We start from the raw sequence: 14895 nt of genomic DNA on the forward strand, positions 1-14895 counted from the left end.
AAAACTTTGATAAAAAGTATATTCATATTAATTAAAATACTTTTTCTTATTAGAGTGATCCAAAAAATTCCAAAGTTTTGAAATGCATGATTGACCTTCCTCAAGAAAAAAAAAAAGGCAAGAGTAACAAACTCGTCAAGAAGTTTTTTTCTGCATCAAGAAGGCACTAGACATTGATTCACTTATACATCTTATTGAATCAAATCTCCTTCGTTTTTTTGCACTGGCTTCTTTTTTTTTTTTTTTTTGGTTGGTTGGGTTGGGGGGGGGGGGGGGGGGGGGGGGGGGTCCGCTAAGTGCAAAAGCAACCCAATTCCAAAGACTAGCAGGATTAGAACAAGATTGCTAGGATGAGTATGAAGCAACGGTAAAACACTAAATACAGCTAAAAAAAAAACAAAAAGTTATATGATAGATAAAAATGTGATAGGATCATCATGACTGGAACCCAACACATCCAAAGATGAAAAGATTAACACTTCAAAACAAAAATATATACAAGCAGGAAGAGTTTTAGGGTCTATACATCCATAAATTTATTTTAGAAACTATAAACAACAGTTTTAAGTTCATTCAATTTGGATAATTATCTAGCTGGAGCAACACCAAGGATGTTTGCCACTGATGGGGGTAGCCATGCTGCGTTACTACCACTCACTCCATCCTGCTGCAGCCCTTCTCCCTGCCCTGAGATACCAACACCTCTCTTCCTCCTTGATCTCCCCATATTCTTGCCAACAAAGAATCCCAGTTTCAGCGCTGTAAACAAACCCAAAGCAATAAGCAATGGCCTCACAGCCCAGTGGAAGTCCTCAAGGTGTTGGTATTTCTTAACCACTCCATCGCATGTATTGAAATTCACCACCTCCACCTCTGACGGATCTGCAAGAAAGCTGCAAACTTCTCCAAAACTGAATCTTCCAGGAAATTTGACCACAAGGCATCCATTTGGAAGAGCCTGTGAAATTCTGCCAGTGGCCCATTCCCCGCTTCTCTTACGTGGCCACTCAAACCTGGGACTAGACACAGTAGCTTTCAGCCTTAAGAACTGACCAACACAGTAAGACTCCGCCATCTGAATATCTGAATAATTCCCCTTCCAAAGAGTTTCCATCCCAATGAAACCAACAGATACTGTTCCATCTCGCTCAATGCTATGGAGGATGCCGACTGGAGACTGCTTCTTGTCTTCCTCCTTTAACCGTACCCAATCACCAGCAGCAAAACCATAGGTCACCCTCTTCACGGTAGTGGAGTGCACCCTCAAAGGATCATGAAACCCATGGACCCTAACAAGCACAAAACCGCCACGATCTCCACTGTTCTCCATGCCAACCACGGTTCCCTCTGGGATCTCCATGCTTTCTGACCTGCAAGAGTTTCTAGGCTTTCTAGAGCACACAGTATCACCCACTAGAAGGTGGTCCTTTAGAAGTGACCAGTCAGCATGACGAACATGACATGATCTGTCTGCAACCTGATTTCCGGAATTACCCCAGCTGCTTTCACTGGAAACTGCACCCTTGTAACTGAAAGAAAAAAAAGGGAGCAAATTTACTGTTTTAAAGGTAGAGCATCAAACGAAGAATATCAGAGCACAAGCAACTCTCAACTTTTTCAAGTAAATGCAATGTTCTATGTTAGTACAAGTTCAGAAGAACAAGTTCCCTATTTGGCATTGACATTAATCAAACCGGAGCTCTAGGAGAAAATAGTCAAGTACTCAGATAATGTTTGACCGATATGCTATAAAAATGAAACAAGGCTCTAAATTATAGAGTTTGCTTCCGACCAAAATCATTAACATTCTTCTGGCAGTCATACTATATTGCACATAGTAATCATGCCAAATTAGTTAGATCATTTCTACAAGATTGAAAAATCCATCACAGAAAAAAAGAAATGAAAGGCTGAAAGCCCTGCTACCTGCTATAAACAAGAAACAGTTTCCTTATTACAACAGATTATATTTAAATGGAAATGTCCTTTATTGTATGATACAGAGTCAAAATGGTTTAAGTGGCGTAGTTCTTACACAATTTGTCGGTTCTAAAATTTAGCATACGTTCATTAGTGTTAACCATATTTTCCATAATTAAAACCCTTATATGAGAGATGCCTACGGGAAAAAGATTGAAACCCAAGTTCATCGACCTATTACCTGGCTTATATCCAAACCTCAACTCCAACATTCTGGCAACAAAAGTATATAACAACTATATGAGACCAGCAGGCTGCTACCCACATAAGCTTAAGGCTTGCTGGTTGCATATGAGAATGAACTACAGAACTGTAAGACAAGGACCTCCATCAATCAAGCAAAATCTTGCTTCGACTCAAGCAGCCATGAACTAACATCCAACAAATAACAAGACAGATACCTCCTCTCCATCTTTTAACACCATCATCTTTTTACTCCAAAAGAAATTCATGCTAATTCTTCTATACTAAACTTCAGACATTTCAGCAACAGCAATCACATTGGTGAAATATTTTAGGTTGACAATATGTCCAAGATAATCCTGGGCTAAACTGGAACAGCTGAAGGTCAATCCAAATATAGCATAACCTGAAGGATCAATGTCAAATATCACTTTTCTTTTCCTTTTTTTATTTTGATCAATACCCACGATTTTGAACCCTGGACCTTCAATGTCATTTTTTTCTGCTATCTTTTTATTTAGTTAAATTCTCACAATCAAAGAGAATCTACACATAATTTCAGCCTATCCCATAAGAACACATGCACAAATAACAGCTCAGCAATAAGGTACTGTCTTTGTGATAATCACACAACTGCCTTGTGCGAGTGCCAGAAAACTGATTCTCCAGGTGCAACCATGCTTGCTATGGGCATGTCTATTCCCATATTAAACACTCAGTGATGCATAGGCTGTCAATCAGCTGCTGGACATCACATCATGAATGACCCAATAAACTTATTTGATTTATTATATAATCAGAAAAAAATGAAAGTGCTCAGGTTATATCATCACAGGATTGCATATCTAACATCTAATTTCATCATCGCATCTTCATCATCTACCATTTACCTGTTATATAAAAGTTTTCACTCTCACAATTTACTTTTGGAAATTCAAGTTCACTGATCCTTGGCATCTCCTATTCGCGTCAAGAATCTTCACAAGCAACAAACTCTAATTAAAGGTACAGAGGAAATCTGTACTCTCCAGTCCACATGCTGCCGCATTGTCATCTCTCTTCACCTCCTCTATGACATGATATCGACCCCTAATTCATGCTTCGTCTCACATATATCCAGTCCTAGTTGTCTAGAAAAAGTTTCCTCATCTAATTCTTTTGACATACCATCTTAATAGGGATTTCTCATCTTACAAATCTTCCCTTGCCAAACTATCATAGTAGGGAAGCTGAAACTAGGGCTGCAAGTGGATTGGATAAAACTGCTTCTGATCCAGAACCAATCTGAAACTAATCGAGCCCAACCTGAAACAGAGTTATTTGGATTAGGCTGGGGTTTAGAAGCATGATCCATTTCGGAAATTGAATGGATTTGGATCACTAAATTCCTAAGAAATTAGTTTTCTTTTTGTAATATAGTTAGTCAAGAATTAGTGTTGTTAATTATAACTGTATATGGTTATCAATCAAATCTTGTGTAGAATATGTTTTTTGATAATGTATACATGTCGCATACTATTATTTTATTGCATAATATCAAGGTACGCCGTACCAGCCCAAATCGGACAGTTCAGAGTGTACTGTACCGTATCGGTTCGATAGCAGTATCCAATACAGGTGGCGTACTGATATTCGGTACGTCAAAAAAATTTCATACCGTACCATACTGATACTATGCTAGTGTGGCACCGGTATGGGGTCCGGTACTAAGACGGCAAACTTTGCATAATATGTTTATGATATAGTTAGATAATCAATTTATATATATATTATTATGGTTTGTATTTAGATTACTTTTGATATGAAAAAAAAATCTATGGAGGTAAATCGATATTACACCCGATCTAATCTAATATGGCTGGAATTGTTAAGTTTAGATTCAAATTGTTGACCCGATTTAAATATGGACCAGATTTACGTTGTGCCCATCCCCGCTCCAACCGACCAGCTTGCAGCCTCAGCTGAAACAACATCTTTCTTTCATAATAATAAATTTAAATTTCCTTCAAGTCCCATATACACATCTGCTGACTCACCTGTCTGTCAAGAATTATGTTAAATTTCCTCTTAAGCCTGTTAAAATGTTAACTCATCTATTTCATAACAAGGTTAACATCATTGTCAGTCTCAGAGATAAACCACATAGATGACATGGGCCTGCTTTTCTTGTAAACTTGAGCTATGTTTCTTTAAGAAAAATAATATTAATAACTGTTTCTTTTGACAAAAAATTCTTTCATCCATGTAAATACTTTCAAAACAGTCCAAGCAAGCATGAACGACTCTTGTTAAAGGGTGCAATTATCCAAAATCAAAATAAATCCACCTAAAAGCAAATTCCACTAAATCACAAACTATGAAAACTAAAAATAGTTATGAACAATCTATATAATTGGGCTTTAACAACTAATTGAAAATGTGTCATTCATTTAAAACAGCAGAATAAGGAAAAATGACTCAGCTCTCATACATATGTAATGCTTTTTACACACTCGAATCAACACCACATGAATGTGATGAAATGCTGAGATCTCCATCTGACAATCTAAAACTTGTAAATAAAGTGATGATTGAAATTAATGTGAAGAAAGATTTATAGGAGTGATATAATTGGTATTTACTCTAACCAACTCTCAGTAAACCAGGAAAGAATATTAGTTTCAAAGTTTCAATGCCTGCATTTTTCTTCATTAATGAAGCTTGGACGACACTACCAATAGAATCTTAAACATTACACAGAAAATTCCTTTGCGAAGCCAAAGATGTCAAATAAGAAGTGGCTTTAAAGCTTACCTTTGAAATACACGTAAAATGTCTGACATTAGAGGGCGATTTCGGAGGTCATACTCAAAGCATCCATAGAGAACATTTTCCAATTGAGATGGTAAGCCACTTGGAATTTCTGGTTTTTCTTTCTTTATCACAACCAAGTGATAGATTTCATCAGGTGACTTCCCACGCCAAGGCTGAATACCACTCAACATCTCCACAATACTGCATCCAAATCCCCATGAATCAGTTTCAAAAGAAACTGGACCCCTAATGTTTGGTTGCCATTGTTCAGGAGCCATGTAGTTTGGTGTCCCAAGCCTCTGAATCAAATCTGAACTTGGCAATGAAAGTCCAAGCAATAACGAAGGAATACCAAAGTCTCCTAGGACTGCACAGTCATGTTCATCAAGAAGAAAGTTACAGGGCTTAAGATTGAGGATTAGAATTCTTCTTGTGTGGAGTTCCAATATTCCCTGAGCCAAATCAACACCATACCTGCGGAAAGACAGATGACAGCACAGATAAGTATTCAACCACATAATTTTGTAATTCATTTCAGAATGAAGCAGTGACGCTAAATCCATGTTATCACCTTAAAACATCAGACAGTGCAAGCCTTCCGCCTTTAAGACGAGCCATCTTGTCCCCAATTGATCCCTCATAAAACTTCATTGCAATGCAGACCTGGAAAGTCAGTTAAAGACACCAGACTTTATATTATGAGTCTTCAACTTGATGAAAATAAATAAATAAAATTCTTCTTTTGGAAAGTCTGGCATGCAGATAAACCCAAATGTAACCACCCACTTACCCTTCCATTTTGAATTGAGATTCCATGCAAAAAGCAAACATTCTCTAATCCATGGCACTTGAAGAACATTTCATCAAACTTGACCAACAAAAGCTGAAGCTGATCATCTTTAATCGGATATAACATCTTGACTGCAACCTCATGAAAGCGATCGTAATCTTCAGCACAATGATGATGAGTTGCTATCCAAACATCACCAAAAGGGCCTCGCCCTATACGATGTGTCAATTTCAGTGCATTAGGATCAATCCATGGGCTATTTTGCTTTGGGGTAGATACAACGGCTCTGAGATGATCTGGATCTCCCTCAAACAACATGTATTCAAACGACTCAGTTGCTTGAGAGGCAGCAACTTTTCCAGCCATTGTCCTAGCTTAATAAAGTATCAACTTTTACTGTCTACCTGAAATGGTTAGCAGAAAGGAAATTTAAGTTATAATATATTCATCCTACAAGATATTTGCACGAACAAGCAAGTTGTGACAAATTTTAGTTTAAAACATTTGGGATGTTTATACTAATTGTGACATACGTTACACTTCTGTTTTTCATATGGATATAATCAATTACATTATGTTAAATGAAAACACTGATTTCCATTTATCAAGGATGTAAGACAGAGAACTCAAAGTCATTTCCACTTCGGCAAGCAATGTTTGTTCATGGATTAAATTTCTTTGCAATTGTTTTAAAATAAATAATGGTGGCCATACAAGTTATGGCTAATATACCATACTGGGTCAGTATGGTACGCCCCACACCAGCCGGTATGTGACAATAATTAAACCTTGATGTAAATATTGGTCCATACATCTCAATTACAATCTCATGCTGCAGAAAGAAGCATGTCTATCAGGGTGAAAGTACAAAATAACAGCATCTGTTTGATTTACACACACACATATATACATATGTATATGTACATACGAGTGTGTGTGTGTGTGTGTGTGTGTGTGTGTGTGTGTTTCTTGGCAATTTTGCTACCAAGCGTCTTTCGCTAGTATTTTAGTTTCATCAAATACCTTTTCCCCTTGTTAAGAAAAAAAAAGGAAAAAATATGCACTGCATCGATGATGGACAAGAAGAGAGATATACTTGTTAAGCAAAAAATAAAAGCTCTACTTTCAAAACAGCATAGACAGGTCATATTATTGCTCAATGAACTTGTTCGAGCCAATGCAAATCAAAAATGAATATGTATAACAGCCAGTGCAATACATCATGCAAGATAATTCAATAAATCTCATACCAAGAAAACCATCTAAGGTTCCAAAGGTTGCACCGGCAGGTTACCGATTCGGTACAGTATAGATCCATACTGTATCGTGCCGAAGCATACCAAAACAAGGAGAGGGAGTGGGAGAAAGGGAGGGAGGAGAGGGGAGAGAGGGGAGGAAGCAGGAGAGGGAGGGGGGAGAGGCCAAGAAGCTTTGACTGTCAATGGGGAGCTTCAAGAGGCCCAGATCCGGCAATGGACTAAGAGAGAGAGGGGGAGAGAGAGGGGGAGAGAGAGGCCAAGAAGCTTCGACTATCAACAGGGAGCTCTGTGAGCCCCAAATTCGGCAATGGACTGAGAGATAGAGGGGGGAGGGGAAGAAAGAGACTAACCTGTCATCACCACCATCATACGTCGTCGTTGTCGACGGATGGCTTCGAATGAGATTAGGGCATCAAATAGAGGGAGCAAGGCTGGTGAGCGACCAAGGCTTCAAAGTTAAATAGAGTTGGCCTTTTATAATCTGTTTCGACCAGTTGAACCATGCTAGTAATCGGCCAATCTGATTTGATAAGCCAGCCGATTTGGCACATTCCGAACCAGCCGGTTCGGCACATCCCGAACCACCAGGTTCGGCACATCCCGAACCACCAGGTTCGGCATGGTTCGGCAATCCTTGCATCTATCCTTATATAAAATCCAAATCTTTCAAATTCCTATCACCCTCATGTCTTTAAACTATCTTTTCTTGAGAGAATGAGAGAAGTTGGAGCAAAGTCAAAGCTAGTTTTCACGTCCAATAATTGTAAACATAAAAAACTATGATAAAATCTTGGTGCCATTCTAGTCACAAAATTCATTACCAGCTGACACAAACAAGCCATATAAATTTAAACTAGTTAATCTAATTCAAGTACCTCTACAGGTGCATGAAATATTAACCTATGGTCTGTTGAGCCGGTACCGGGCACCGAACCGGTTGCTCGGCGGCACGGGTCGGTACGGTCCTGCGCCACGCCGTGCCGGGCCGAGCCTATACCGACACAGTAGAGGAGGCGGGGGAGAGGACGAACGGGAGAGAGGAAAAGAGAGAGTGAAGGGGGAGAGAGGGAGGGAGGGTGGCGGAGGCCGGTGCTCGAGCAAGAGGCAAACCCCTGTTTCGAACGAAATAGGGGACCCGGTTGCGGCCTTCACCTCCTGCCCGGGCACCAGCCTCCACCGGCCCTCCGCCAGCCTCCCTCCCTCTCCTCCTCTCCCCCGCTCGCTCTCTTTTTCTCTCTTTCCTTCTCCTTCTCCCCCTCCGGCAACGGAATGGCTCGATACGACCGGAATCGTCTAGTTCATGACGGTTCCGCCGACCCTGCATTGACCAAATAAATAACAGAGTAATTATCATGAGTTACATAAGCAATTAAAAGCCATTTCATCATAGCAACTTCCACTCCATCTAGCACCAATACATACAATTAATAACATTCAATCTATGAAAATCTTGCAAGATCTATTAGAAAGAAAAGTTAAGGCAAGTTTATGTTGCTTCTGTTTTTAAAAAAGAGGAGAGGCAGAAGCTAGGTTTTCTAGCTTCTCCTGAAAATGCTTTTTTTGATTATTCTTTTTGAAGAAGCACTTTTCATATAATGTTAACAAACACTTACTCAAGGTTCGCCATCTCGATACCGAACCCCGTACCAGTACCATCCTATTATAGTGTCGATACGCCTGATACAGGATCGATTCAGCATATCAAGTGTCAGAACGCCCCCTATACCATGTACCAATAAGGTACAATATGGTCAATATGCACCAGTACCGACCGGTATAGCAAATCTTGCATTTATTTTTTTTGGATGCTTTAACAATCACAAAAGCACTTATTTTAAGCAATACCAAGCATGCCCTTACTCTAATAAGATAATATATAATGAAGGAAGAAAAAATGATGAAGGAGGGTAAATGTATTAGCATAATACCACCATCAGTTAAATTTATACCACAAACAGATAGCCACAAATAATTAAAATAGAAGGAGAAAGAGAGAAGGTTCCAGACAAGACAACAAATTTCACTCATGAGGATTACTGGAAATGCCCTTACAAACATTTTCTAAGAGATATAGAAAGACTGACGGATTTTCTTTAAGAGTACAATTGGCACCCACCCTCAGCATATGAAGAAAGATGGTAAAAATGACATAAAGGGGGGAACAGGCAGAAATAAGAGAACATAAAAACAGGAGGGAAGGAACTGTTAACATATTTGAAATCTTGCTCTAAAAAAATCTTTTTCTTTTTTTGTTGCCATCTCTTCTCTCAAGACAGACAATAAAAACCTAAGATTTATAAGGCTGAGAAGAGATCAGATTTAACCTGACAATAAATTTTCTCCTCCAGATTTATATGCACGTGAAAATAAATGTGATGTCTAGATATAGATAGAGCTATCAACATATCATAGATATAGGTTCCGTTTTTTCCCTTAATGATGTATTGAGGTTTCAACTCTGGTTACATATTAGTTTTAGATTGTTTAGTTTTACGACTAACATCTTTGATTGACTATATTGATTTATTACATCATATTTTTACATGTAACTCATATATGTTTAAGTTAGAGTTAACATATTACAAACATATAACCTGCATCAGTATTTTGTAAAGAAACAATTGATATTGCAACTATACAATTCATATTTGCTATTTCTTAAAATAAAAATGGCTATTACACTTATCGGATCCATAACCATGAATATTCAAATACATGGATATTACCAATAACCAATTCATATTCATATTGGTATAAGAAGAATATGGATATACATTTTAGTCTCAGATAAATATCCATATATACCCATCGAATAGAAGTGATTATAGGGGATTTCAATGGGTCAATAGAGGTATGCTTTCAGCCCTATCTAGGAAGCAAATAAAACAGCAAAACTATATGAACTTCCTCCTTCCAATCCACAGGCCAAAAACTTAATATCTCAACAATCATGAATTCATTTTGACCTATATTAGACCCTAATTCTGCCAGTTTCAAAAATTTTGTACCTATTAAAGTTCAAAATATTGTTTGGAGTTTTGTCCAAATCTCCGAAACCGAATATGAAACTGCAACCAATTTTGAAATTCCAGCAGAAATTAACTTAGGGGTCAATTTTGATGCATATATAGGTTATTATTCTAATTATTTTTTTTTATTCATTTAAATGTTGTTAAGCATTTTGTTTTTCCCAAACTAGAATTTTGCAGGTTTTGAGAATGTTTGGAGGCACTCTTAATAAATACTAAAGAGACTTGAATGGAAAATATAATTTTTCCTAACATGAGTTTGGCTATTCCAGATTTTCACTTTCAAAGTCACTCATGTAATCTTATGTTAGGTAGCCAATGATATAGTACAGCACTGTAAAAATGATTTGTTCAATGCAAAACTGCTGAAGAAATACACCTAAAAGTCCTTAACAATAAAATATACTTTGACATGATGCCCGATTTATTCTTCTTGACTGCTTTTATTTTGTATCATTTTTTTATAATTTAATAATTCATTTATTAAATTCATTTTTTTATAACTGAACCTGCCAAAACTAAAACAAAACCAACAAAATCAAAATTTATTTGGCTTGCTGAGATTGAAACCAAAAGCTGAGTTATCGAGTCTCTGTTCAGAACTTATAAACTAATATAAACATCAAATCTTAGTTATAACTCAAAACAAACAATAACCTCCTCCTCTGAAGTTTTGATATAATGAATAGAAACGAAACAAGGACTTATCTCTGCTTTGCACCGGAAACCAGTAATTTATTTTTTAAAGATCATCACTCCTTAACCTTTTTACTCATAGAACCATTCCATCAGTTGAAAGCAGAGTCTTTTTACAACAATAAAATATCAGAGCTGATCTATGGACATATGGAACTGCACACCAGTTGGACACTGCAAATATAGCCATAAACAATCCCTACAGAAGTATCCAAGTTGTGTTATATAACTTAATCCTTCAATGCATCTCACATTCAGTTAGTGATCATTTTCTTCTCAGTTATTCCTCATTACGAGCTTGTTACAATGTCACTCCACAAGGTGATGTGGAGGCATTTAACATAGTTCATGCATAGTTAAAGAGCAATATGTGCTCCTTTTGGCTTCTTCATAATTCCCCCATTTTACTGCTCCATATATTCCTCTTTTAAAGGCCACCTTCAATTGCTTCTACATTGCAAACATTCATCAATTTATCTCCAAAGCAACTGACTACTACTTTTTAACCAACACGTCCTTATTCTTAAAGGTTCACTCAAGAATATCTGACTGATCAATGAACACTCCTGGTCTCAGTCCACCTAATAATAAAGTGATCGGCCCTTAATGCTCAGACTCAAATTATATCTTCTGCACTTGGACAATAAAATGCTTCGACCTACATAAATTAATGTATTATCTTGTAAAAAAATCTTCAGAAACTTACAGCCAATTTTTCCATGGTGCAACTTCTGTCCTGAAAGTGGCTTCGGTCAGACAATTTGTCTCAATTTGCATGTGTTGCCAATGAATGAAGGAGAAAAGCATATGCATGTAAACAAAATTGCTCCCTAAAGTGTTCACCTTTTATAGAGTACATGCCTGCCATAATACTGCCCAATATGAACTTGTTCTCGCCAATAACACTGAAGAAGTGAATCTCATTAGCTAATATGGATGAACCTGTCATGTATATGAACTCATACAAAATCCAGTAAAGACCACGGCATGCAAGGAATTCAACCCACTGTCCAGAAAGTCATAGGTTACAATCAACCTGGCATCTAATTACCATCAGATTTTGAAAATCATCAAAAAATCATTCCTCTCACAAGATATATCACCAACAAGAAGTCAGAAAGATGCAGATAAATAATTGATAAAGTTAGAAAATCTCAAGAAACTCCATCAGAGCCCAGTAAAACTTCATCTCTCTATGTAATTTCATCGACAAATGAACACACTTCCTACAAATGAAAGTTTTAACTTGTGAAAAAACAAAAACAACTAAGACATCACCAAAGCCTAAGGTCGTATAAGCAACAAAATCTATATCCATTAGGAATATCAACTCCATCCAACACCATCCGTCCATCCCCATACAATTGAACTAAATAAAAGTCCATGACAAATCATTCAAGTCCTAATCTGGAGGCAACCAAATCCAATCAGATGGAGGAAAAATGATGAAAGAAAAATTGCCAGTACAGAATTACCGGGCAGCAAAAGCTGTCAAACAACAAAATTGAACAGGCCACCTCATGTCACTGTAAGATCCCATTTAAAAAAAATCACAACTTCTGGTTTCAAGTCAGCATCATTTAATATTTACCTCAATTGGCACTTCATCACCTATGGATGAAGGGAAAAGGGCATAAGAATGAAAACGCAATTTCTTTCTAAAAGCATTTGCATTTACACAGGAAACTTGTGCCATAGTATCGCCAAACATGAACTTGTTCTGGCCAATCCCAGCCAACACGTTACTGGCTAATATGGGATGGTGAACTCCTCACGTATATGAGCTTGTATAAAACACAATAAAAACCAACCACATCATGCAAAGTGGACTTGTCCTAATGTTATGAAATCTTGTAGGGTATGCTCTAAATCCAACCCTTTTCAAATATATGTCAACCCCTTACCTTACACCCAACAGCTGACAAAATTTGCAAATCTTTGGAAATCGTGTGGTCATAACTGTCCATAGATTTAGTATCAGCCAAACCAGAAAAGACATGACACATGGTTCACAAAATTATCCAGGCTCGAGAAAATGCACACCTTGATTGTAGAAATTTGCTGCAACTAGGTTTGTAGAGGAATTGCATGTAAATAACCCATCTCTATATAGAAATTCCACCTCAAACTAACATCCTTCTCACTGGTAGAAGTATGATTTACTGAAGAAGAAGAAGAGAAACAAGAATTCACCAAAACTTAAAGGTAACAGGATATTGAAATTTCAAGTTAACCTAACAATGCCTCATACAACTAAACTGACAAAAAAGATCCATAACTATGATGCAAGGCCTAGTGGAAGAAAGTCAAATCAATCAGATAACAGGCGAAGAAAGAAGGACTGTTAAAGAATGGTAAAACCTCCTAGGTCAGCTAAACAAACTCACTGCAATACAGCAATTTCTAACAAAAGCCATCAAATAATATCCAATTCACCTCAGTTGTAGATGTTTCTCCTTTCCAAACTCTTTACAAATTAATGGATTGATTGATTGAAGATAAAATAGTAAAAAAAAAAAAAAAAGACATTTACAGACAATTTCTTTCTTGCAATTTCTGACATTTTATGACTTCTTTTCTTGCTTCAGCTTCATCAACCAAGTCTCAACAATTTTCTGTTCATCACCTATGAACAAAGCAATAATGGAATATGCATGTATTCCCAGAAGCATTTAGCATTTAAACAGCAGATATGTACCCTGAAACTTCCAGATACGAACTTTCTAGCCAGTGAAAGCTAACAAAAGCCTTCTAGGCTGCTATCAACAAGAAACTTCAACCTGACATCAAGAAAGCCATACCCCAAATACAGATCACTTCCAATCTCATCATCATTCGCACTATCATATTTCAAATAAGCAAATTAACAAAAGCCATGTAACAGATGATCAGTCAAGCAAAGCACCCCACCCCCCGCCCCTCCAAAACCAAAAAAAAAAAAAAGGCCCCTCTCTTAAGGACACAAAAATCCCATGTCTACATGAAAATTTCACTTAAAGTTAACCTTTCCTACATGCACAAGTGCAATTCATCAAATAAAGAAAAGCTAAGCAATCACCAATACTCAAGAATCATAAAAGCAAATAAAAATCCATCGCCAAATCGAAATTTCCAGACAAACCACAACGACTCCATACAATTAAACTAATCAAAAACCAAAACCATAACATGCAAGAAAAAAATTGGCAACAGATTGAATTCGAACAGATTATCACGCCCCAAAAAATAAAGAATAAAATAAACAGAAAAGCAAACAAAAAAAAATTCAACCAGCATGGATCATTAGTTAATCGATTGCAATCTTGAGGCAGAAATTCATACAATCCAACAAATAACACAACGGCACAACAAATTTGCCCCACCTAAAACAGATTCTTTCCCTTTCCGAACTCTTCCAAGCGATGTCGACGAATTGATTGACAAAATACTAAAAAATAAACAAAAAATAAATTAAAAGATCAGCAGAAAGAAACTAATAATCGAACAAGCCCATCAAGAAGAAGGCGAGGAGGAGGAGGAGTTGGACAGGGTAGGAATTCTTCACAGAGAAGGAAGGGAAAGAAAGAGGAGGGAGTGGAGGACTCGGTGCTTTCACGAGGGGACCGGGAGGAGCGGAGGAGGATGGTCGCTTGATGGTTACTCTGGGTGGGCGTTTGGGTCGAGTCGCACTACCCGACGCTATAAATACCCTCTTTTCCGTTTCTGAATTTCATTATATTATTATATTCCTCCTTCCTAAGTCCTAACTATCTCTCTTCCTTGGAGTACGTTTTAGGGAACGTCAAGTCGCCTCTAAATAGATAAACATTTTGGGTGATTAAATAAGGTATCGGCCTATCGGGGCGTGTACGTCCTTCCACGAATTAGCAGTCCCCGTTGTATCTGTTCGTAGGGAGCGTTGGAGAGCCGTTTCTGTCGAAAAGGAAGGGTGTGTTTATCAATGGCCGTGGCTTTTGTGTTGTGGACTTCGTTGTGTGCGAAAATAAAGCAACCCGAGGCGGTGTTTTTAAGAGGTTAGATCACACTGGTTGCGCCACATCGGATGATAGAGGACCACAGCATGACACGTGTATATTTGAAGGTTTTGCAGCTCGACGTGCTGTTAGACGTACATTAGACACGAGATCCGCGAGGACATCACACACGTCCACGCTTCCGAGAGCCA

General features: G+C 37.7%; 1 protein-coding gene across 5 annotated transcripts; it reads right to left on the reverse strand.

The window, feature by feature from the left end:
- Window positions 1–411: 411 nt before the first annotated feature.
- LOC103711487 (E3 ubiquitin-protein ligase KEG-like) lies at window positions 412–14399 on the reverse strand. 5 transcript variants are annotated; one of them, XM_039129722.1, is made up of 7 exons: window positions 14093–14398; window positions 12774–12892; window positions 12322–12689; window positions 5747–6150; window positions 5528–5619; window positions 4957–5430; window positions 412–1529 (listed from the first exon to the last, which is right to left on the reverse strand). In XM_039129722.1, the coding sequence occupies exons 4-7, from the start codon at window positions 6110–6112 to the stop codon at window positions 587–589; spliced, it is 1875 nt and encodes a 624-aa protein (XP_038985650.1). In that variant the 5' UTR covers window positions 6113–6150; window positions 12322–12689; window positions 12774–12892; window positions 14093–14398; the 3' UTR covers window positions 412–586. The 5 variants fall into 5 exon arrangements, with proteins under 5 accessions (XP_038985650.1, XP_008795861.1, XP_008795859.1 ...); XM_008797639.4 differs by lacking the exons at window positions 12322–12689; window positions 12774–12892 and adding an exon at window positions 7906–8323; XM_008797637.4 differs by lacking the exons at window positions 12322–12689; window positions 12774–12892 and adding an exon at window positions 7881–8323.
- Between the last annotated feature and the right edge of the window lie 496 nt (window positions 14400–14895).

The sequence above is a fragment of the Phoenix dactylifera genome, chromosome 1 (genome assembly GCF_009389715.1).
Source record: "Phoenix dactylifera cultivar Barhee BC4 chromosome 1, palm_55x_up_171113_PBpolish2nd_filt_p, whole genome shotgun sequence".
Classification (NCBI taxonomy): domain Eukaryota; kingdom Viridiplantae; phylum Streptophyta; class Magnoliopsida; order Arecales; family Arecaceae; genus Phoenix; species Phoenix dactylifera.

Excerpts from the sequence above, each read along its gene's own strand:
- LOC103711487 (XM_008797638.3), bottom strand. The coding sequence starts at position 6,112 with ATGGCTGGAAAAGTTGCTGCCTCTCAAGCAACTGAGTCGTTTGAATAC. Across the intron at positions 5,620-5,746 it reads TCTCAATTCAAAATGGAAGG|GTCTGCATTGCAATGAAGTT; the intron begins GTAAGTGGGTGG and ends CTGACTTTCCAG. Across the intron at positions 1,530-4,956 it reads ATTTTACGTGTATTTCAAAG|TTACAAGGGTGCAGTTTCCA; the intron begins GTAAGCTTTAAA and ends TTTTTCTTTCAG.